Source organism: Neofelis nebulosa, chromosome 10 (genome assembly GCF_028018385.1).
Source record: "Neofelis nebulosa isolate mNeoNeb1 chromosome 10, mNeoNeb1.pri, whole genome shotgun sequence".
Taxonomy (NCBI): domain Eukaryota; kingdom Metazoa; phylum Chordata; class Mammalia; order Carnivora; family Felidae; genus Neofelis; species Neofelis nebulosa.
This window is the reverse complement of record NC_080791.1, coordinates 39,423,229-39,446,273: the sequence shown is the minus strand read 5'-3', so window position 1 is coordinate 39,446,273 and position 23,045 is coordinate 39,423,229. Positions and strand designations below refer to the sequence as shown.

The 23,045-nt window shown below is 47.8% G+C and overlaps 1 protein-coding gene and 3 long non-coding RNA genes across 6 annotated transcripts in view; 2 read left to right on the top strand and 2 right to left on the bottom strand.

Moving 5' to 3' along the window:
• The window catches only part of PANX1 (pannexin 1), a 46,188-nt gene extending 30,033 nt beyond the window's left edge, over positions 1 to 16,155 (top strand). The window contains exons 3-5 of the mRNA XM_058687451.1: positions 13,395 to 13,618; positions 14,708 to 15,366; positions 15,916 to 16,155. Of these exons, the coding sequence (XP_058543434.1) occupies positions 13,395 to 13,618; positions 14,708 to 15,366; positions 15,916 to 15,995 (963 nt within the window). The 3' untranslated portion in view covers positions 15,996 to 16,155. The remainder of the gene's footprint in view (positions 1 to 13,394; positions 13,619 to 14,707; positions 15,367 to 15,915) is intronic.
• Positions 16,156 to 16,645: 490 nt separating this feature from the next.
• The window catches only part of LOC131487135 (uncharacterized), a 94,895-nt gene continuing 88,495 nt past the window's right edge, over positions 16,646 to 23,045 (bottom strand). For all 3 annotated transcript variants that reach the window (XR_009249625.1, XR_009249626.1, XR_009249624.1), the window contains exon 6: positions 16,646 to 16,753. This is a non-coding gene — a long non-coding RNA (uncharacterized LOC131487135). The remainder of the gene's footprint in view (positions 16,754 to 23,045) is intronic.
• On the top strand, positions 17,331 to 20,130 carry LOC131487134 (uncharacterized). The gene is made up of 2 exons (XR_009249623.1): positions 17,331 to 18,066; positions 18,315 to 20,130. It is a non-coding gene; the product is annotated as an uncharacterized LOC131487134 (long non-coding RNA).
• Positions 18,289 to 22,308, bottom strand: LOC131487136 (uncharacterized). The gene is made up of 2 exons (XR_009249627.1): positions 21,523 to 22,308; positions 18,289 to 20,908 (listed from the first exon to the last, which is right to left on the bottom strand). It is a non-coding gene; the product is annotated as an uncharacterized LOC131487136 (long non-coding RNA).

Here is a 23,045-nt window from a genome sequence, read left to right as displayed (position 1 = left end):
ACAATGGCTGCTTTCTTCTTTGGGGTTGGGCTTTTCTCTTTGACTTTTAGCCTTAGCGCTAGCTGGGTCCTCGTCAACACTGTAGGTCTTACTAGCCAGGCCAGCAAATAATAAAGATATTCGATAGGAATGGGCACAGTTCCAGAAGCTGAACAGCCTTGTCTGCACGTCAGAATCCATGCTGTTTTAACGTGGGTCTCTGTGTTGTGATGCTCTTAGGGGAAGGGAGGGTGTGCCAGGCTGGGCACTGACAGAGCCGCAGAAGAAGAATGTATCATCTGGCGTGTCCAGCGTATGTTAGGGATGTTAGAGACTGTGAAACTTTGAAAGTGGGAAGAAACAAGGGTTTTGATGCAGTCTAAGGTGAAGGACACCTAGAGAGGCAAGCCGAGGACTCAGGACTAGTTGCTGACCACAGTCAGGTCCCTGGCCATCCACTGCCCCTGCCGTGTAGGAGGAGAAGCCCTGTAGAGTGGTGTAGGCAGCCAAGCCCCCGGGGTCCAATGTTAGTGAGACACTAAGGAGCTTTCTGGTGGTAGTAGGCTAGCTTGTTTGAATGGAAGTTTGGCTGAGAGACTTTTCCAGATCCACAGGGCTTGGGGCAAAAATTAAGAGTTGACACAGCCAAGTTGAAAGGAGCTTGGTCAACACACCCCAGGCTCGAGAGCCCATTGCTAGGGAGTAAGGGGTGATCCTAAATTAGACCAGGCCTCATGGGGACCAGCGTCCTGGTTTGAATCACTTTCAGTACTGACTGAATGAGGAGATACGGGGACTGTCAGCATCTCGAGTCTGCCCACCAGCCAGCAGCAAAAATAAATCTTTTCCAGAAGTAGGTAACTTCATCCAGAGCCTCAAACTCTTGTCTGGTTTTTCACGTGTAGTTTCAGCAGCTGATACACAGGAAAACCAAGAGAAAAATCAGAACTAGAAACAGACCCACAGGATATCCAGTTGATAAATTGATCAGATACCCTATTTATTTATTTATTTATTTATAATTTTTTTATTATGAAATTTATTGTCAAATTGGTTTCCATACAACACCCAGTGCTCATCCCAACAGGTGCCCTCCTCAATGTCCATCACCCACCCTCCCCCACTACGCGCCGCATCAACCCTCAGTTTATTCTCAGTTTTTAAGAGTCTCTTATGGTTTGGCTCCCTCCCTAACTTTTTTCTTTCCTTCCCCTCCTCCACAGTCTTCTGTTAAGTTTCTCAGGATCCACATAAGAGCAGATACCCCATTTGAATAATCACTAATACTATAGTATTAGTATTAATACTAATGATATGGAGAATTTCAAGAGAGTGGAAATTCTTTTTTTTAAAAATGAAATTTATTGTCAAGTTCGTTTCCATACAACACCCAGTGCTCATCCCAAAAGGTGCCCTCCTCAATACCCATCACCCCCCCTCCCCTCCCTCCCATCCCCCATCAACCCTCAGTTTGTTCTCAGTTTTAAGAGTCTCTTATGCTTTGGCTCCCTCCCTCTCTAACCTTTTTTTTTTTTTTTTCTTCCCTTTCCCCATGGACTTCTGTTAAGTTTCTCAGGATCCACATAAGAGTGAAACCATATGGTATCTGCTTCTCTCTGTATGACTTATTTCACTTAGCATAACACTCTCCAGTTCCATCCACTTTGCTACAAAAGGCCATATTTCGTTCTTTCTCATTGCCAAGTAGTATTCCATTGTATATATAAACCACAACTTCTTTATCCATTTGTCAGTTGATGGACATTTAGGCTCTTTCCATAATTTGGCTATTGTTGAAAGTGCTGCTATAAACATTGGGGTACAAGTGCCCCTCTGCATCAGCACTCCTGTATCCCTTGGGTAAATTCCTAGCAGTGCTGTTGCTGGGTCATAGGATAGTTCTATTTTTAACTTTTTGAGGAACCTCCACACTGTTTTCCAGAGCGGCTGCACCAGTTTGCATTCCCACCAACAGTGCAAGAGGGTTCCCGTTTCTCCACATCCTCGCCAGCATCTCTAGTCTCCTGATTTGTTCCTTTTAGCCAGAGAGTGAAAATTCTTGACCTGAAAACAGTAAATGACAATTGATTTTAGCTGACATTCACTGACGTCCTGCCTACCGTATACTAGAATGTATGTGTGGCATCAGAGAGCCACACATGACGCGGCCCCTTCCTCAGGAAGCTCCCTGTTTGGTGGGGAAGACAGATATGTAAGGAAGACACTGAGAAAAGGAGTATTCCAGAAGCGAGATGGGAAAAGAAGAGTGTGGTTATCACGGAAGCCTGGGGGAGAGTGTTCTTGGACAGAGCAGTGAACTCTGTTCAGTGCCCTTGCAGAGGGGACCGTGCAGTAGGAGTGAAACAGGCTTACTGGCGTGGGTGAAATCATTAGTGCCCCCGGCAGAGGTGATTTTAGTGAAGAAGTGGGTGCCAGATGGCAGTGGGTGAATGGTGAGGGTGAGGAGTTGAAGATGAATGGTGGTAGATAATTCCTTCAGATTTTTTCCCCCAGAAAATCTCTCTCTCTGGGAAAAGGAGGAGAGAGCAATAAGCTGGGTGGTAGCTGGAGGGAAGGTTTGGGAGCCTCTGGGAGATTGTGTAACATGAGAGAGTTTGGCACACATTCAGATGCCAACGGCAGTAAGAAAGTAGGCTGGCTGCACCAATGGTGCACTGGCTGGGGAGGGCCTGTGGCACCTTCTGGCAGAGGGGAGGGCGCCGGCTTGTCCTGTTGGGGGGCAGCGGGGCCTCAATTGACTCTACAGGGTAAGCCCAGGTTATAGAGGACCTTTGAAAACTTAACAGGTGTGTGTAGGCTAAGTGCTGGAAACAGTGAGAGCCACTGCAGTTCCTTGATCGGGGAATATGGTGTTTCCAGGAGACAATTGTCAGAGATGGAGTGCAGGAGGGAAAGGAGGCAGGGAGGGAGCCGCCTGGCAGGCAGACTGAGGCTTTTGATCAGGAGACAGAAAAGAAGGGGAGCTGTTGGCATGAGAAAGGGAAAGAACAGTCTAAAAGCAACATAGGTGTTTTGTTGTTGGCTGGAGGACCACAGTGAAGGACAGTCACAGGTGACATCCGTGTTTAGACCAGGGATCAGTGAGCTTTTCTGTGAAGGGCCACACGGTCCATTATCTCATCAAGGCAGGTCTGGCAGTCACTCTGCGGAGATGCAGATGCATCTGTGGCCGCATTGGGCTCGTGGGAGCATTTTGCTGTCCCGCGGGCTCAGGGGATAGCATTGGGGGTGGTGGGAAGTACAAAGATTCTGGGCATCTTGGAAGACGTGCCAATGGGACACAGAGGACAAGGGAAAGGTCAGAGTCATGGACACGGCACGCCCAAGGATTTAGGCAGTGGGTGAAGAAGGTGAGGCCATTCGCCCCTTTGAAGAAGTCTGGGGAGGGAGAAGGTTTTGGAGGAAAGCCAAACGGTTCTGCACACATGCAGTCAGAGCTGCTCGGTGAGCGGCACGATGTTAGGTGGGCCGTGGGCCGTGGTGTCCCGGGGTCCAAGGCAAGAGGGGTGTGGAGGCGCCCGCAGCAGTGTGTCAGAGGGAGGTGGTGGTCAACGCTGGGGTTTCCTAGGGCGTGCGTGCAGACAGGGCACTGTCTGAGGGGGAGGAGGAGGAGTTGGCCGAGGAGTCCCAGCCACGGCTGGTGGGGAAAACGTGAAGGCTGTGCCCTGCACGAAGGAAAGCCAGGAGGTCCTGTGAGGAAGGCCTGTGTCAACATAGTACCGTGTCAGGTGCTGCCAGGGGATGGAGATGAAGTCTTCATTTGGGTGGGGGTGTGACCTGAATTGTATCCCCTAAAAGATCTCTTGATGTCCTAACGCCTGTCCCCTCGAATGGGCCCTTTGGTGGAAATAGGCTTGTTGCAGGTGGAATCAGTCGAGGTGAGGCCGTGCCAGAGTAAGGTGGGGCCCTCGTCCAGTATGGCTGATGTCTTCCTGATTGGGGGACATTTGGACGCAGACACACACAAAGGGGAGAGATGCGAGACACCGGGGACAAGATGGCGTGTGACGCAGAGGCCTAGAGCAGAGCTATGGTGCCGTGAGCCAAGAACCCTGATTCCACTTTCTGCAAGAGACGGGCACGGGTCGTCCCCCGGAGGCTCTGGCAGGAGCAAGACCTGCCAATACTTTGATTTCAGACGTCCGGCTACCCGGACTCTGAGAGACAACGTTGTTGTCTAAACCATCCAGCCCGTGGGACGCGGTTAGGGCAGCCCTAGGGAGCTGGTGCAGGTGGTTAGAGAAATCGGGACTCCGGCCTCATTGGAAGGGAAATAAAAGCCATGTCAGATTTGAATGTCCATGTGGCTTTGTTAGCCAAGCCAGATTCTGTGATCGCAGCTGCTTTATTTTCACATTGAATTCGTCTTCAGCTTTTTTCTTTTAATTGTGGTCAAATACACACCACAGAAAATGTACCTTCCTAACCCCTGTTAGGTGTGCAGTTGGCCAGCACGGAGTACGTTCGCCATGCTGTGCAACCATTGCCAAGAGCCATCTGAACTTTCTCAGCTTCCCAAACCGGAACCCTGTGCCCCTTCGATACCGACTCCCTGCTTTTCCCTTCCGCCAGCTCCTGGCAACCACCATTCTACTTTCTGAGTCTTATCTCCTCTTCCAGGCACCTCAGATAGCCACGGTCACGCAGTGTGTACGCTTTTACATCTGGATGGTTTCACTCAGCATGTCTCCAAAGTTCACTCATATGGTAGCATGATCAGAACTCCCTGCCTTTTTAAGGCTGCATAATATTCCATCGTGTGTGTGTGTGTGTGTGTGTGTGTGTGTGTGTGTGTGTGTATGCGCCATGCTGTGTGTGTCCACGCATCCAGCCATGGGTGCTTACCTTTCTTGCACCTTGTGGCAATTGCGATGAATGCTGCCCTGAACATGGGGGTACAGACACCTGTCCGAGTCCCTGCTTGCAGCTCCTGTGAGTATATACCCAGATGTGGAGTTGCCAGATTCTTTCTCAAGTTTAGAACATCTTTCGTGGTGGCTTTCTCTTGGCTTCTCCACATTTAGCCGACTCCTGATTGCTAAGCCGGCAGGCACCCTGTGAGCCAGGCTCCCCATCTCCTGAAGGGCCAGAGCAGTCGATGCCGTGTGCAAGGCCCCATGGCCAGGTGATGGCAAAGCACAGGACCGCCTTCAGACTTCAGGTGTTTCTCACATGTGAGAAGGTGAAGGTTTAATTTGTATGGCTTCAGAGTGTGCACTCTAACCTGGGGGTGGCTACCAGTGGCTGAACTTTGGCTCGACACAGAAAGGGAGTTTCTGGCAGAAGGGCTGTCCAGCAGGGGTCCCACCCGCTGGTGGAACCAGGGAGGTCTTTGGTTCCAGGTGGGCACGAAGGTGTGTGTCTTCTCCCCATGTCTTTATTCCTTACCCCTGCTGCGCTTCCTTCATGTAAAATCCCTCCTGAGCTATTCTTGACACCTGGCTACGTCATTCCCCACCTCCCCCTCATTGCTGTCATCTTCTGTCACCCCCATTCGTTCACGACTGCGGTAGTGGCTCATAGACATTCTTGTCCCAGGAGAACTCTGTCCTCCCTGAAGGTGCATCCAGTATCCCATCCACTGCCTGATCTCCAAGGACTCTGACCCCCTCTCCATATGTCCACCTCATCCTGTGGCCGCCTCACTCATTACCTGGAACTAAAGAGGGGACCCCACTCCCTGCCCCCACTTCCTACCTTCTGAGGTCCTGCCTTTCTGACTCTGTCATTTCCCCAAACAAACCCCCCCCAGAGTCCCTACAAAATGTCTTTATTTCTTTCAAAAGACAAACTACTCTGGCTTCCAAGCTTCTCTCTGCCACTTGGCCCTGTGAACCATCCCAGCCTCACTTCTGGGCCCATCCCCACCATCCCTGGGTCCCCGGGACCCTGACTTCCTGTAGCTCTCACCTTTCCTGGCTGTTTCACACGCATCTTCCGTTGATCCATCCTCCCCTCTAATCTGGCCACCTCCTATTGTATGATTCTGCTCTCAGCTTCCACCTGGAAGTTTCCTCTGGATCTCTAGATGGAGGCTTCTTGCTTTCAGGGCCAGGCGGGTCAATGCGAAGTCTCCAGGAATAAGACCATGAGGCCACTGTGTGGACAGTAGACCGCACACCCTGCCTAAAAGCAGTCAGATCCTAAAAATGGGGTGTTAACCAACAAAACATCGGCTGCACCACACACACCCTGGTCAAGACTGTGCACTCCCAGAGCAGTCTGTGCTTTTCCTGCAGTCACCATGGGACGCGGCAATTACTTGCCTGAAGTCTACTTAATTGATTCTTTATTTCTTTTTATTTAAAATTATTTTTAACATTTATTTATTACAGAACAGGGGGAGGTGGGTAGAGAGAGGGAGACAGAGGATGCAAAGTGGGTTCCGCGCTGTGAGCACAGAGCCTGATGTGGAACTCGAACCCATGAACCGTGCGATCAGGACCCGAGCCGAAATCAAGAGTCAGTCACTTGACTGATCCACCCAGGTGCCCTGATCCTTTATTTCTAAGACTGCAGGTTCCATGCACGTAGAGACCATGCCCGTGTCCCTCATCAGTGCACTCTGGGACAGCATAGCCCGTAATGGGTGCTCAAATCACATGTGTGGAAGGGAGGAGGAGAGTGAGGCGGTTTCTATGTGTTATTCAGAACCGGAGTTCATTCTCCAGGAGCATTCTGAGTCCAGGGCGAGAGGCTTAGAGGCACCGGGTTTATGTGAACACTTCTCAATTCAGTTCTAATGCCAGACTTCAAACCAGGAGACCCAAATTCCCCCCAAAGAAATGAGTCAGTGTAATCTTTAAGTGTACATCAGTGTAGTGTGTGGTCCTGGTATAATTAATGCTGTACTTTCTTTCTCCCCAGCTGTTTATTCCCTGTCTCCTTTCCTCTTCCTCCCCCTACTCTCTCCTACTCCATTTCTTTCCGGTGGCCTCCAGTACCTCTGAGTTAATAGATTTGTGGAAATGAGTGTGCTTTCAGGGGGGACCAGCAGGTGGTGCTGTAGGACCTCCAGGACTGATAACTGGCCTTTTCTTTTTCTTTCTTTGTGCTTTCTTGCTTTCTTTTTTTCTTTCTCTCTTTCTTTCAGTGCTCTTTTCTCTTTGTTCAAGTTCATAATGTAGGCAAACCGTTAGGCAAGATTTTTTCAGAAACAGGAAAGCAGGGTTTTGACTGAAAAAAAAAAAGCAACAGAACACGAAAATAAAATTAATAGAATGGACAAATCTTTATTTCCTTTAAGTGGATTCACAGAAACTTAGTTTAGAAGGATCCTCTGAGGCTCCCAGACCAGAGGTTTCCAAGCCTTAGCATTATCTAGGAGGGGTAGAGGGGGGTGAAAATTTAGGATCCTGAGGGCCAGGAATATGGTTTTCATCAGCTTCCCAGGAGATTCAGATACTGCTGGCCCAACTTGGGCTCCCGTGTGGGTACCCCTCATCTAGACCAGTGTTTCCCAAATTCTGTGTGCATGAAAATCACCTGCAGAACTTGTTGAAATGTTGACTCAGGTTCAGTAAGTCTGACAGGGCCTGCATTTTTCCTTTCTAACAAATTCTCAGGTGATACTGACGTTGCTGGTCTGTGGACCATTCTTTGAGAAGCAAGGATCAGGAGCAAGGGATTGACAAAATGGCCTAAACGCTCCAGCCAAATCCAGCCCATCGATCACCTGTTTCTGCAAATAGTTTTATTGGAACACAGCCACGCCCATTCCTTTACACATTACCTATGTCTGGTTTCACGTATGCAACAGAGGTCATATAGCTCACAAACATTTACTGTCTGGCCCTTTGCCCGCCCCTAATCTAAAATTCTAAAGCCCTCCCAGATGATTCATTGAAAGGGAACTCCCTGCCTCACAGGACAGTTCATTCCATGTTCATACAGATCTTTAGGAAGGTTTTTCCTTGCTTCCTTGTGACTTGGTATTAATTCTGTTGTCAGGAGTCTCTTTCTACTTCCACACCTAAGTGCTTTGCTCACCATCCTGTCTTCCCTAGGTCTCTCCTGTGTTAGACCCCTCCTAGAATGTCATGAATCACGAAGCCCACTGCCTTGGGAAGAATAGAATGGTGTACCACCTCCTTCTCTGTCCTCTGTAAGCTGCTCATGGAATGCATTGCATTGGCCTTCTGGGTAGACCTTCACTCGTGACTTCCTACATTTGGGATTATCTTTAACATGGGTTTCTCTCTGGGGCGCCTGGGTGACTCAGTCGGTTAAGCCTCTGACTCTTGATTTCAGCTTCAGTCATGATCACATGGTTCATGGGATCTAGCCCTGCGCTGGGCTCTGTGCTAACAGCACAGGATTGTCTCTCTTCCTCTCTCTCTGCCCCTCCCCTTGCACACTCTCTCTCACATTCTCTCTTTCTCAAAAGAGTAAACTGAAAAAAAAAGTGGGCTATTATCTGAAAAACATGCAAACAAGAGCAGACATCTTTTGTGTCTCTTTTTACATCACTTCCCCAGTGCAATTTGTTCTTGGTTTACCTGCTTCCTACTTTCTGACCATTCCTTCCCGTGTCTTCCAGGGTTCTCTTTTTGCCCGACCCTAATGTTAGGATCCCATGTCCCTCTCTTATTCTCTTGTCTCCTTCTACACATTCTCCTTGGATGATCTCGGTCACTCTTGGCTTCAACCATCTATATGCTACAAAATCCTCAATTGTAAGGTTGGCTGGAGTTTTTTCTTTTATTTTCAGTTACTTACTCTCCACTAGGATTAGAGTTCTGGGGTGTGAGTAGCTTATGTTCATAATTTCTTATCTTCTTGGGTCTGCCTCCCACCTCACTCCCCTCTGCTTGGAATCTGTTCCTTCTTGCTTCTTTATTGCAACTAATGGTACTATCCCCCACACCCTTGCATAAGCTAGAAATGTAGAATTAGCCTCTGTTCTTCCCTCTTGCATCCCTCACTTCCAGGTAGGCACTGAAATGTCCGCCTCTTGCTTTTGATAGCTCTTAAATCTGTCTTCCCCTCTCCCCATGGCTGCTGCCTCAGTTCAGTGCGCATCACTTCCCGCCTCTCCGTCGCAGCAACCAACTGCCTTGTCTCTCTGCCCTCCAATGTGTTCCCTTCTCCACGGCTGAAGGAATCTTTCCAAAATAAATTTTCCTCATGCCCCCCACCAGTGGCTTCCCATTGTGTATGATGTGGGAAGGTGAGGGCCTTGTAATTTATTTCCTGCTTACCCTGCATATGAGTCTCCTAGGACCACTGTAACAAATTACCACAAACTCAGTAGTTTGGAACAGCGGAACTTCCTTCTCTCATATTTCTGGAGACCAGGAGTTGGAAATGAAGGTGTCAGCACCGTGGGGTCCTTCTTGGGGGCTCAGAGGGAGAGTCGTGTGCCTCTCTTCTAGTGGCTGGTGGTGGCCAGCCATCTGTGGCATTCCTTGGCTTGTAGATGCATCACTCCAGTCTCCCCTGTGTGTCTCTGTGTCTTAAAATGGTCTTCTTAGAGGGACATCGGTCACTGGATTAGTACAGCCTCATTTTAACTAATTAGATCCGCAAAGTCTCTATTTCCAAACAAGGTCACATTCTGAGTTCCGAGTGGACATGAGTTTGGCGGGGAGGGACCCCATTCAACCCTAGTACCTTCTTCCAGCCTCAGCTTTTACTGTGTCCTCACCGTGGGCTCGCTCATTTGCTTTGGTGCCCTCGACGGGTAGGAATTCACTTGGCAGAAAAAGAGACAGAATTCCATGCAGAGGAAGGAGTATGTCTGAAGGGCCACAAGAAGGTGAAATCTGAGCTGGGTCTTAATATACTTATGGAATTATTTTGGGGGTTTTTGTTGTTGTTGTTAGTGCCTCACAGTACTTGAGGATGTAGCTCAGATGTCACCTCTTTTATGAAGCCTTCCCTGAGCTCCCCAAGGACATTTCAAGTTGCTCGGTACTTAGTACCTGTGTATTTAGTGGCCTTCACTTTCATGTTTTGTTTAATCGTTAGCTTGTATTCCCATCTGGCCTATGTGGTCCTGGAGCAGACTGTGCATTTTGTCTGTAGGGGCCAAGCTTCCAGCCCAGATCTGGTTTTCCGGAGCGGGAGGTGGTTTGCCTTTTGTTTTTAAAGATTTTATTTCTTTAAGTAATCTCTACACCCAATGTGGGGCTCGAACTCATACCCGAGATCAAGAGTCACGTGCTCCACTGACTGAGCCAGCCAGGTGCCCCCAGCCCAGATGCTTTTGAAAGAAATTACCCATCTGCATTTAATCCCGTAAGAAGCGATCACATACATGTCAGGGGAGGAGATGGTCAGTCCTAACTGGATGCTTCTTCACCTTAGAGGAGGTCGGGGTGACTCGAATGTGGAAGGAGGCTGTACCAGAGCCTCTCCACACTTCCTTCCATCTGGAGCTTCTGTTGTTCTAACTACAACCCCTTCCAGAAACAACGCAAACTTTTAAGGCACACAGACTGGGCATTGTGCTTCCTTTTGGTTCCGCGTGGTTTCGAGAAGCTTCACTGTCACTGGAAGGGCTCGGTGTTAACATGAACCACATTAACGGACCCGTGGCCTTGAGAGACGCCCGGTGTCTCGGACCTCACTGGGAGCAGACAACGCTTTGGACAAAGCCATTCCCACCCAGCAGATGCACTCGTAAAGCTTGGCAGTTTTTCCATGTTCCTTACGTGGACAAAAGGATTTTAAAGACTGTAATTTAATGCTGTTTTGGATTCCTGTTTCTGTTGAATCGATTTTAATACCACCTTGTTACAGAGTCACATTTTCCTTTTTGATGAAAACGAAAAAGAGGTTTCACTGTGGGGAAAACCAAGGAGTGGGCCATTCAACTACATTCCTTACAGAGGTGATCAAGGTACAGGGATATTGGAAGAGAAAGCAAACACCCTATATGTAAATACCCTTAAACATTCATTTTTTCCAATTACAATGAGCTATGTTGATCTATTCATTGGTACTAATTCTCGTACCACCTAGGCGTGTTGGGAAAATTGCCACAGATTGTAAACAGGCACTTTTTAACTCAGAAGAACAGTTTGTGGTAAAATTCTATTAATTCAAATTGCCTAGAAACAAAAGTGACTTATAAAACTACTCCGCAGCCCCAAATTAGAGATCGTGTTCCCTCTGTAGTTTCCAAAGAAAATGCCAGGTTCTCTTGGTCTTGGGAGCAGCACTGACTCTATATCACACGGTTACCTTTTTATTCCATTTTTACCCCCCTTTGGAGTAGGCAAGGATTGAAGGAACAGAGCTTCTCACCGCAGCCAGCTACGAGTTATGTAGCCAAAATTCATGGAATCGCAGCCTGTCACGGTTGTCATTCTGTAGCGGCCCTTTGCACATGGGTGAATCATTTTGAGAAACCCCATCCCATGCCCAGTACGGACTGAAGTGCCTGTACTGGTGAAGGGGCTTTGCAGAGTTTCAGAGGCGTTGTGCCATCGCCGTCTTTCCTGTGGGGCGGGTGGTGGCAGGGAACCCGGGAACGAGGGTAGGAAGACACGTCACAGCTTTATTTTTTATGCATCTCTTGAGTAAAACTTAACCTCAGAAAACATGTACCATGGAAGCAACGATCCAAATGGTATTTGTGGACTCTGTGATTCTGTCACAGATCTCTTCACCACTTCAGAGTTGGTGGTACAGCACGGGTTAGGTCCTACTTAATGTGTTAATAAGCACACACAAATTTGTTTAATATTCTGATAACTATATCCATATCACCCATTTCTTCTGTGAACTTTTAGGTGCTACTTTATGTGTTAGTTTTAAGTGAAAAGCATGGAAAACATGAAAAACCAGGAAAGACCTGAGAAATTGTCACAGAATCAAGGAGACGAGGGAGGCACGATGCCTCAATGTCACGGATAGACCCCGAACTGGATCTCTGAACAGAAAGAAGACAATAATGGGAACACTGGAGAAATCCAAGTGAAAGTCTGAAATTTGGTCAATGATGGTTTCTTAGTGTTGACAAGTGTACCACGGAAATGTAAAGTGGTAACAGCGGGAAAACCAGATGAGTGTTACTTGAGAACGCTCCGTACATCTGATTTTACAGTGAGAGTCACGGTGTTGGGCCAGCTGCCTGCCCCTAGAGATCTGTGGGGTGGGACTTCTGTGTCACCTCAAGGCCATCACTGTCACGACTCTGAGGCAATTGGAGACCAAGCCAAAGATCGGGAGAAATTTTCCAGAGAAATAAAATAATTTGCAGCGTATTCCAGTGGGAAAGGCATGGCCGTGGGTTCACTTTGTCCTCTGTGGCTAGGAACTGTTCTGGGCTTCCTCTTCCCCTTTGAGAGTAAAGCCATCAATAAAGGCCTTATCAGGGTCCATGCGAGGACTAAAGATCACGTGCCCACCAGGTGGCCCTTCTGTTGGTTTTAGCTGGTGTGCTGTCGTGCATTTTACATGCCAGGCACCACGCTAAACACTTTTCATAAACTATCTAATTTAGTTTTCATAATACCTGTATCACACAACCATTTCATTCCGAGAGTGAGAGGCTCAGTGACCTCAGTACCCAAGAACGCTTAAGCTGGACTAAATCTCAGGTCCGTGCTAACTGCGGTACATGGTGTTGCTTTATCTTCTCTCAGGGCTAAGCCTTTCCTAAGGCTGGATGGACATGGTGACCGGGTGCTTTTTGCTTTCTCTGACTCCTGAACCCCTCTGTGTTTGTTTTGCGCGTACATCCACATCCAGATGCTCTCCGCATGTCTGTTGCCTGTCATGGTTGGCTTGTCAGGACTTGAGATTACTCCACTGTAAAATGAGGGTGTTGGGCGGTCCTCAGGCGCGTCCAGCATGGAAGGCCTATCCTGCATTCTGTGAATTTTAACGGCTTATTCCAGCTGTTTAATAGGGGTGACTATTGGATCACTGAAGCCACAATTTTTCTAATTCGTATTGGATAAAGTCTGCATTCCTGGGTCATTCTCCCAAATTCTAGAGAGAGGAGAAAGAAAAGAGCTCTAAGATTAGTGACCTCCTAACACCATGGCAATGAAAAGCAACCCAAAAACCACCAGAGACCACTGTGACATTTATCTGTTCCCTAATTGGGATTTTACTGAGGGATGACTCTAAAGGACGTGGGAGTAATTTTATTTTTTTGTTCCCTTCCGTGATTAGGGCGGAGGCACCACGCGTCACCGTGTAGTTGCCAGTTATTTCAAATTGAAGTCTTTTGGAGGGGGGGAAAGAGGTAGTTACCGCTGTTAAGTAGCTGGGCAGGTGAATTCAGCCAAAAATGGTTACTAGGTAATGAGCCCTATTTCCAAAATTGACATGCGCGTGCACATTGTCTCAAAGTGAGAAAAGTGAGCGCAGCACTGGTACACTTTGTTTACTTAAGTGGGGCACCTGTTGAACCCATGATTTGCTCTCTTGTTTTCCAGTTTTTCCCCTACATCCTGCTCCTGGTCGCCATCCTCCTGTACCTGCCCTCCCTGTTCTGGCGTTTTGCAGCAGCTCCTCATCTTTGCTCAGATTTGAAGTTTATCATGGAAGAACTTGACAAAGTATACAACCGCTCCATTAAAGCCGCAAAGAGCGTGTGTGATCAGGACATGAGAGATGGTGCTGGCCCAGTTCTGGGTGTTAATGAGAACACAGGACAAAGGTAAGTCAGGCTCCGGCTCGTTTCTCGTCAGGCTTTGGGGTGTGAGGTCTCAGCCCTTCTCCTGCCCGTCTGGGCTTAGGGTTCGCACTGTACTAGATGGGGGGCGGTCATCCACCTACAGACAGGCTGTGGGAGCCTGGAAGGCCCACTTCCCCCGAATCTCACCCCCACCTGCCTGCCTCCGCACCTGTCTTCACATCAGAAGGCTTTCCCTTTTTGCGGGCAATGCCGCTGTCTCGTGGTCTGGAAGGCAGATGTAGGTAGGGTAACAGGTTAAGGCGCTACGTACTTGCTTGCTTTGACCTGCTCCTCAGTGGAGAAGCACAGAGGATTATGGGGCTGCTGAGCTTGGAGAACCGGGGTGAGAAAAATGGGCAATGAGTAGGCAGTACATTGCCTGTTGCACAGTCTTCTCTGGTTCTTGTCATCAACAACGGTGATCATATTTATAGCTAATATTCCCGATACCACATTGAGCTCTCCTAGTACATTATCTCATTTAACCCTCAGAATGTCATTACAACTAACTGCATTTATTTACTGCCCCCCCCCCCTTTTCCCCAGATAAAAACATTCTCCCATAGCTACCAGTGGGAGAGCTGGGACCTGACCCTGGTCTTCCGTCTGGAGCCTGACCCCCCTTGCCCTAGGAGCTGGCTGCCTCCTGCCCCTCCCCTGTAGGAGGCGCGCATGTTCTGGTTGGGCTGGAAAGTCTTCTTTATTCCGCACACTTGAGAAAACTGTAGTGGGTTTTTTTTGTTGTTTTGTTTTTTTTAAAGTAGTAGAATCAGTCAACATTTAGCATTTACTGAGTGCCAGGCACTTTAAGGATTTACAATTAGAACTCATTTAATGAACCAGACCTTTAAAACGTTAAGGGGGAGAGCATTTTATTGTTTCTTTTCTTTTTTCTTTTTTTTTTTTTTTAAACAGGATTTTATTCCCTGATACCCCAGCGAAGTTATAGGTAAAGTAGGGAGGGAGGAAAGGTGTTTGAGATTTTTAGTGTGATATTGCTCTGTGTGTACGTCTTTAACATTTGATCTTCGTAAGGGTTGAAGTTTTTATTCTCCCCCCCCCCCCCTTTAGTTTGTGGGAGATATCTGAAAGCCACTTCAAGTACCCAATTGTGGAGCAGTACTTGAAGACGAAGAAACACTGTAACAATTTGATCGTCAAGTACGTCAGCTGCCGGTTGCTGACCCTCAGCATAATACTGTTAGCGTGCATCTACCTGGGCTATTACTTCAGCCTCTCCTCCCTCTCAGATGAGTTTGTCTGCAGCATCAAGTCGGGGATCCTGAGAAATGACACCACCATCCCCGATCGGTTTCAGTGCAAGCTCGTCGCCGTCGGCATCTTCCAGCTGCTCAGCTTTATCAACCTCATGGTGTACATCCTGTTGGCTCCCGTGGTTGTCTACACGCTCTGTGTTCCGTCCCGACAGAAGACGGACATTCTCAAAGTGTACGAAATCCTGCCCACTTTCGAAGTCCTGCGTTTCAAGTCTGAAGGGTACAACGACCTGAGTCTCTACAATCTTTTCCTGGAGGAGAACATAAGTGAGCTCAAGTCCTACAAGTGTCTGAAGGTGCTGGAGAACATCAAAAGCAGCAGCCAGGGTGTCGACCCAATGCTTCTCCTCACGAACCTTGGCCTGATCAAGATGGACGTTGTCGACGGCAGAGGACCCGAGACTGTGGAGATGATGGCACAGGAGGAGGAGGACCCGACAGCAGAGCTCAAAGGTAGGGTTAGCTCTCAGGGCAGAGGCTGAGGAAGCCCACGGAACACCCAGGCGGCCGGCCTCCGTGAACCGTCCCGTCTTTACCCCGGCCCGGCGTCCCTAAACCATTCTCCTGTGTGGTCTTAGGTGAGACCCCTCCCCTACTGGGTGACGGAGGGAGAGAACTGGTGCTGCCTCAGATCTCCACAGGAAGGTGTGCCTCCTCCAGACCGTTCTCTCCTCCTTTTCCTCCTCACGCTGTCTCCTGTGCTGCCTCTTGCTCAGGCATTCCTGCTTGCTGTCATGCTCGCTCATGCTTGTCCCGTTCTGCTGCTTCTGTCCCTGCACCTCTGAGCCTCTTGCCTGTTGTTCTCCACCTCCTTTCAAAGAGACTGAAAGTTCACTGATTTAGTTGTGGCGCTGACCTAGCTTCACTGTGCTCTGAAATTTGGCTCAGAAGCAAAAGCCAGTAAGGCAAAGAACGCTGAGATTTCTAGAAGGGAAAGTAATTCCTGCTGTGGCTTCCTGCTGTGTGACTTCTGCCATCAATATTTGTTTTCCATTTTGACAGATTTGAATGCACCCAGTGAAACTAAAGTAAGCAATGGAGGGAAGGATGCTCGGCAGAGACTTCTGGATTCTTCTTGCTGAAGGTTTTTTCCTTTCAACTTGAGATCGGTGACTTCTGTGAGGTGGGATTTGTAACGGCTGAAGCACTCGGTCGGGTTTCCAGCTGGTTTGCAGCCAGTGCTTCTTGGTAGAGACACTGAGCGTGTCTTATCGAGTCCCTGATGGAAATTACGGTCAAGTTCGTGGACTTCCAACGAGAGGCACCATGGAGATTAGTGAACCACAGCAAGTGTTGATGTGTAAGTCCTCATCGAATGGAAAGTGGAAAGGCTCATCAAAGAGTCATAGCCCTTTGAGTGCCTCAGAGGGACACCTTTCTGTGGAGATAGTGCAGTGAGACTCAGAGCTACCAGCAAGGACTTTGGGAGGCCTTATTTTTAATTTGTTTTAGGAAAAAATAATAAACATGTCAGGATACAATTTTAATCTGAGTCTCCTCTGTGTTAATAACTGTTGGACAAGAGAAACATCCACCGACCCACAGGCAGTCCTGCTCCCGGTGGTGTCCTAACCTGGGGACGGTGCTGGTGTCTCTTCACACTGCTGCTTGTCACCCTGGCTAACTGAAATCGCTGACCGTGGTTTGTCGCACTCTGCTGGGAAGGGCTGCGGGCCCATGCACTGCTCTGACGGGAGACTTGGTGAACGAGATGCGTGCAAAGGATACTTCCTTGTGACTTCTGTACAGGAAAAGAATGCCGCTAAAAGGGCCCCATGGGGAAATCTGCACATGCACAGCAACTCAGTTTTCCAAGGGGTTTTCTGCAGGTAACCCTCTGCTGTCAAAAGAATCGAAACAGGATGTTACTTAAACGAGCGGAACACAGAATGCTTAAAACGAGGGACATTTTGCTTATTACGATCAGAACATATAAATGACATCTGCCATATGGCGTGCTTGGAGCCAGAACAACTTAGCGGTTTGTTTTATTTACACTGGAGCATATCTTTTAAAAATTCATTTTAATTTAGAAGTGTATGGTATCAAATTTGAGGCCATTTGGGAAGGACGTTCTGGTTTTGATGGAGAATTATAGACTACATGTTAAAAACGGGTATATAACACCCAAGCATTATTTCATAAACATTTAAGTCCGATTCAGAATATGTAAAAAAAAAACTTTTCCCTTTCTAACCATGTAAGTGGGTCCTAACTATGTTTACATTTTATACAAAATTCTTTAAAACTGTATCTGTGGATCTCCCTGTGTTTGTTCTTAGGAAGTTAACACATTTCTAAAGTAAGTAATCCTCAGGAACCTAAAGTTTACGTTTGACTCTTAGCGATAGTTGTTTAATATAATTACTGTTTTTTGAAAAACAAAAGTTACATAAGCTGAGAATATTCTGAGAATATTCACAGAAGCGGATTTTAGCTGTGCCTCGTGATGGTTTCTGAGATGGAAAGCTAATAAGTATTAAGGATGCAATCAGTGCTTTAAATTATTCTTATTACATTATATTTATTACCATTGAGTTACAGTGTGATTTAGAAATGGTAGTAACCTAAATATCCCATTTTCTCTCATTTTTATATCACTGTGTGTGTGTGTGTTCACTGTTCACAGTTCTCCTCACTGGTTTCTTTTTATACTTGGAAAAGATTTCTGAGAGGTATTTTTCTATCATATACTTCCCCCGCCCCCACAAAAGCTTCATCTTCTCTATAGGCTGCCCCTTATTTGTATTTTGAAGAAGTAAACGTGGATCCATTATCTTAGGAAAACAGCAGCTCCGTAAGCCCTGGCACACGTAATCCTTTCATCAGGATTGTGGTTGGAGTCCTTGACCTCTGTTCCTTTTTGCCGTTCCTACCTGCTGAGCTCCAGTGGGGTCTGCGATGTCCCAGGCGAGTCCTGCTAGTCACTGATGGTGTGGCTGTGATGAATAAGGCACAGCTTTGAGGAGTTCAGAGTCTAGTCAAAGGCCGCAAAGGCAGAGGCAGGTACAAAAAAAGAGCAGCCACAATAAAGGCCCTTCCAGAAAACTTCCAACAAACGCTCTGTGTTCTGGGTGGATGCCATATTGTTTTCCTCTCTGCCGTAGCCTCTGTAGCCGGTGGTTTTAAGAATCTGGTTGCAGGGGCGCCTGGGTGGCGCAGTCGGTTAAGCGTCCGACTTCAGCCAGGTCACGATCTCGCGGTCCGTGAGTTCGAGCCCCGCGTCAGGCTCTGGGCTGATGGCTCGGAGCCTGGAGCCTGTTTCCGATTCTGTGTCTCCCTCTCTCTCTGCCCCTCCCCCGTTCATGCTCTGTCTCTCTCTGTCCCAAAAATAAATAAAAAACGTTGAAAAAAAATTTAAAAAAAAAAAAAAAAAAGAATCTGGTTGCAGTTTTTCCCAGAGCTTCTTTAGCCACAAGTACTCCAGTCTGAAGCTTGGACAAAACGATAAGATAGCAATTTTGAGTAGTAGGAGCTCCACTGGCCTTTTGCACCTTACCTTGCGGGGGAGGGCAAGCCTGTGGCGGACATGGAGTTGCCCGTGAACGACAGTCGTGGAGCTAAGGGGCTGATGTGGATGCCTGGTCATACATTCTGGCTTGGGAAAAAGTGTTATCAAGAAAGTTAACTCGTTCATCTCCTGTGAGTTGCTGGCTTACAGGACTACTTTTGAGGGTCCCATTTTCTGAGGGTAAGAGTCATTTAAAAGGGGACAGACCGATCCTAAATGAGTACCCCAGGGTCACTGACTTTGTTTCCGGCTCACGTCTTCCTAGTAAAGCACCAGCTGGGCCTCGAACGGATCATTCTGAAAGCAGTATCCAGCCACGTGTTTGCTTTTACCACACGGAAGGCAGAGACTTCCCATCTTAAGACGGGAATGTAGACATTCTTCAGCCTCCAGGAAGTTACAGACCCCTTGCCAATACTTTTAAAGCTACGAACCCTTTCCTCTGGGATGCACACAACACTAAATACACCTTCGGGGGCCATCGTCGTCCACGAAGCTGTGCTCTTGTGGCTGGAGACCAAGGCGGCACGGCACAGAACGGAGGCCCCTTTGCCCACGTGGAAAGCTGCTGCGTGTTTACTTAGTGAAATCGTGTTTGGCACTCTTGAGCATGCTCTACCTTTTGAGGAATGGATTTCATTTTGTAGAGTCAGGCTGAAAAAGTCAACTAAGAGAGTGCGTGTGGCTGGCAGTGGCCCGGAGCGACCCCGTCCGGCTTCTCTTAGAGTGTGGGTGAGGGTGAGCACAGCCCTTGTCAAATGCTTTGTCCTCCTTTGTAGCTGTGCTGTGAAAATGCTAGAACTTCCAGCTGTGCGGCAGGGCTTGCTGCACGTCTGTGTTTCGCTCGTAGAAGCTACCTGTTCACTGAGCATCCTCTCCTATCCAACATTGAGCGGAGGTGGGCTGGGGGCACTGCCGGCCTCCGTCCTGTGACAGGGAGTTCTGCTCCTGGGGGGTGGATTGCCGCATGCGTTTTAAACTGTGTTCGCGTTGGTTTATTTTGCTTATTGTCAGTCCCAGTTGATAGAATATCTACAATGATGGGAGTTGTTACCTAGTGCTGTATCGCAGGCTCCTACCACAGCGACTGGCTGGAGTGTAATGGACATTGTGTAAATATTTGGTGAACACATGAACACACTGTTAGGAGAAGTCCTAGTTTGTTGGCAACTGTGTTGATTTAAAAGGCAAACCGTCCTCGGCAGGAGACGAGAGGGGAGACTCAGCCTCACGGTGGAGAGAGGAATATTTCTGTAAATGACTAGGGCTCTACATGTAAGTAATGACAGTCCTTGGCTTTTTACTGTGACCTGACCACTTTCCAAGTTCAGTACAAGTTCAGTGTTGCCTTGCAGTGATGAAAATTTTTTTTTTTTTGAAATTGAAGTTGTAAAGCCCCTGATCTCTGTTATTTCCCAGAGCGACCTCTTGAAAAGGAACATTGATTGAAATGCGCAATTGCCAGTAATTGGGGGTTCTTCTGAGGGCGTGGAGATGAAGTGGCTCCTTCTGGGCGATCGTTGGCCGTTTGGTCCTGTTATTCACAAGTGATGTGAAACCTTTAAAAAAGATTGGCAAAGATGATATTGTGTCATTTGTGGAACATAATAGATGTTAATTCGTGATTGCTTTGTTCAGCCTGCTGGAAATGAAATGTATTGTTTCAGCGTTCTCTCTTTAGCTGTAAAAATACTCTGTCACTGAAAGCATGTGTTTGATCCGTGATTGTTCTTCAAGTTCTTGAAAGTGACAAGAGTTTCTAATGCTTTGAGTGCTCTCCCCTGCCCACCAGAGGAGGAAAGTCCTTGTAGAATTCGACAGTGTCACCAGTGTTCCCTACAAAGGATGAAGCCATCAATTCCTGTTTACAAGTCGGAGTTTTTTAAAAGCACCATAATTACAGCCTAATGGGGTTGTGTAAAGCGGTGCTCTAGGTGTAATTCACATTCTTTTCAACAACCAAACATCTCCAGAACTTTTAAAGAGAGACACGCATGCTCTTTTTGCTGTATCATTTGGTAAGAACGATCACTTTCTGTTCCACAAGGATCAAAGGATGACAGCGTATCATGGTTAGAAAACGGTCCTTAAAAAAAGCACAAGAACCTGGAAACTCTCCAGTTTGGTGGCTATCACTGTTACATTTTTGTATTTCCACATAAGCCGCCTGTCCAAGTTCTGCCTTCTGATCCAGCCGGCCTCCCTTTAGGGAGGGATGAAAGGTGGAAAATCAAGGCTGCTGTGTAGGGAAGGGTGAAGCACTGTTTTGGTTCTGCACTGTTATGCCCACCTAAATAAAACTTCTCTCAGCAGTGAAAAATGTGTCTTCCTGCTTCTTGCCTTCTCTTCAAGGAAGACGGGCCCTGAAATGTGTGGGGAGGCCCATATTCCTCTCTGCTGGACACATGAGATTCACTAGGTACTCTCCACAAGCCGGCTGGCAGCAACCGAAGAAGAAAGTCCTCGATTAAGGGCCCACGGATCCTGCAGTTTCCACAGCAGAAATCACACGCACTCTGTTGCCTAGAATCGAGTCCCAGGTCCTGCCCACTAAGGGGGAGGAGATTGTACAGGCGTAACCACTGGGGAGAATCATAGGGCCATCTTGGGAGGTTCTCCTAAATCCCAGGCCCTCTGTCTCTGAGCTTGCTATACAACCTCGACATCTGTCTGAGGCCTCCCTCCATTCCCAGAGCTATCTTCGAGCCTCTGACCCCCTCTTTCCTGAATTTCTCTTATAGTCTTTCCCTAAGCATCTTCTACATTCCTCTCAAGACTGTTGAGAATACAAATCCGGTCATGCCAGCCCTCCCCACCTGACCCCCACCATTTTAAATCCCTTGAGAGTCTTCACGGATTTGCGGATAAAGAACACACTTCTTCTTCAGGCTCATCTCTACCACCGTCCCTCCCGTCTCGGATGCAGCCTCATGTCCTGCTCCTTAAAGGACCCTCTTCTTCCTCAGGCGCTCTTCCCTGTCCCCACCCCCTCTTCCCTTCTGTTCAAAAGTCAGCTCTGTGTCAGTGGGAACACCAAATGGTGCAGCCACTATGGAAAACAGTATGTCAGGTCCTCAAAAAATTAAGCATAGAATTACCATCTGATCCAGCCAGCAACCCCACTTCCGGACCCGTAGTAGCTCAGGCTGCCATAACAAAACCCCAGAGGCTGGTGGCTTACACAACAGAATTACTTTCTTATGAGAAGGGACCCTCTTTCTGGAGGCTAGACATCCAAGGTGGAGGCTCCAGCCAATTCAGTGTCTGGTGAGAACTCTTCCTGGCTCGCACACAGCTGCCTTCTTGCCACGTCCACACGTGCCTTTCCTTGGTGTATGTGGTGATTGGGGTGGAGCTGGGGTGAGGGTGGGGACATATGTCTCTTTTCTAAGGCTACTAGTCCTATGGTGTTAGGACCCCACCCTTATGAGCTCATAATTATCTCCTCAAGACCTTATCTCCAAATACAGTAGCATTGGGGGGCTAGGGTTTCAACATATGAATGGGTGGGGGCGGGGGCAGAGGGAGAAGAACTGTCCAGTCTGTGCACTAACATGTTAAGGCGACAAAAGGGTCTTTGTCATGTCTGTGTGGAAATTAGGAAACCTTGATTTTTATAACCAAACTAGATCTTGTGACATGCAATTATACCTTGAGAGAGCTGCCTGTAGGCAGGTATATTCCTTCCCCTTTTTGCACATGATCCCCTGTGAGTTAACAAGCTTTGGAGTTCTTCAGAGCAATCTGGAAAACTGCCTGCTGGGCTATACAGTCCTCGGTAAGACAAGGAACAAAGCCTTTACTAGCCTACTTTGAGGTTGACTTTTTTTTCAGTCAGCAAGTCCAAAGCAGGGTATATAACTCAGAGAACTGAAATTCGGGTCTTTTTTTTTTTTTTTTTTTTTTTTTGAGAGAGAGTGAGAGCACAAACAGTAGAGGGAGAGAGAATCTTACGCAGGCACCAGATTCAGCACACAGCCCAACTCAGAGCTTGATCTCATGACCCTGAGATGATGATCTGAACCCAAGCCAAGAGACGCTTAACTGACTGAGCCACCAAGGTGCCCCTGAAATTGGGCTCTTGAAGAACCATTTGTACATCTGTGTTACAGCACCATTATTCACAATAGCCAAAATATGGAAGCAACCAAAATGTCCATCGGTGGATGAACCGATAACGGAATCATTTGTATACAGACCCTCCTTAAAAAAGGAAGCAATTTCTTTTTTTTTTTTTTTTCAACATTTTTAAATTTATTTTTGGGACAGAGAGAGACAGAGCATGAACGGGGGAGGGGCAGAGAGAGAGGGAGACACAGAACCGGAAACAGGCTCCAGGCTCCGAGCCATCAGCCCAGAGCCCGACGCGGGGCTCGAACTCACGGACCGCGAGATCGTGACCTGGCTGAAGTCGGACGCTTAACCGACTGCGCCACCCAGGCGCCCCAAAAGGAAGCAATTTCTGATACATGGTGCAACATGGATGAACCTTGAAGACATCATACTCAGTGAAACGAGTCGATCACAAAAAGACAACCTCATAGGATGCTACTTCTATGCATTACCTAGAGCAGTGAGATTCACAGAAATAGAGTAGAATGGGGTTTTCCAGGGGCTGGGG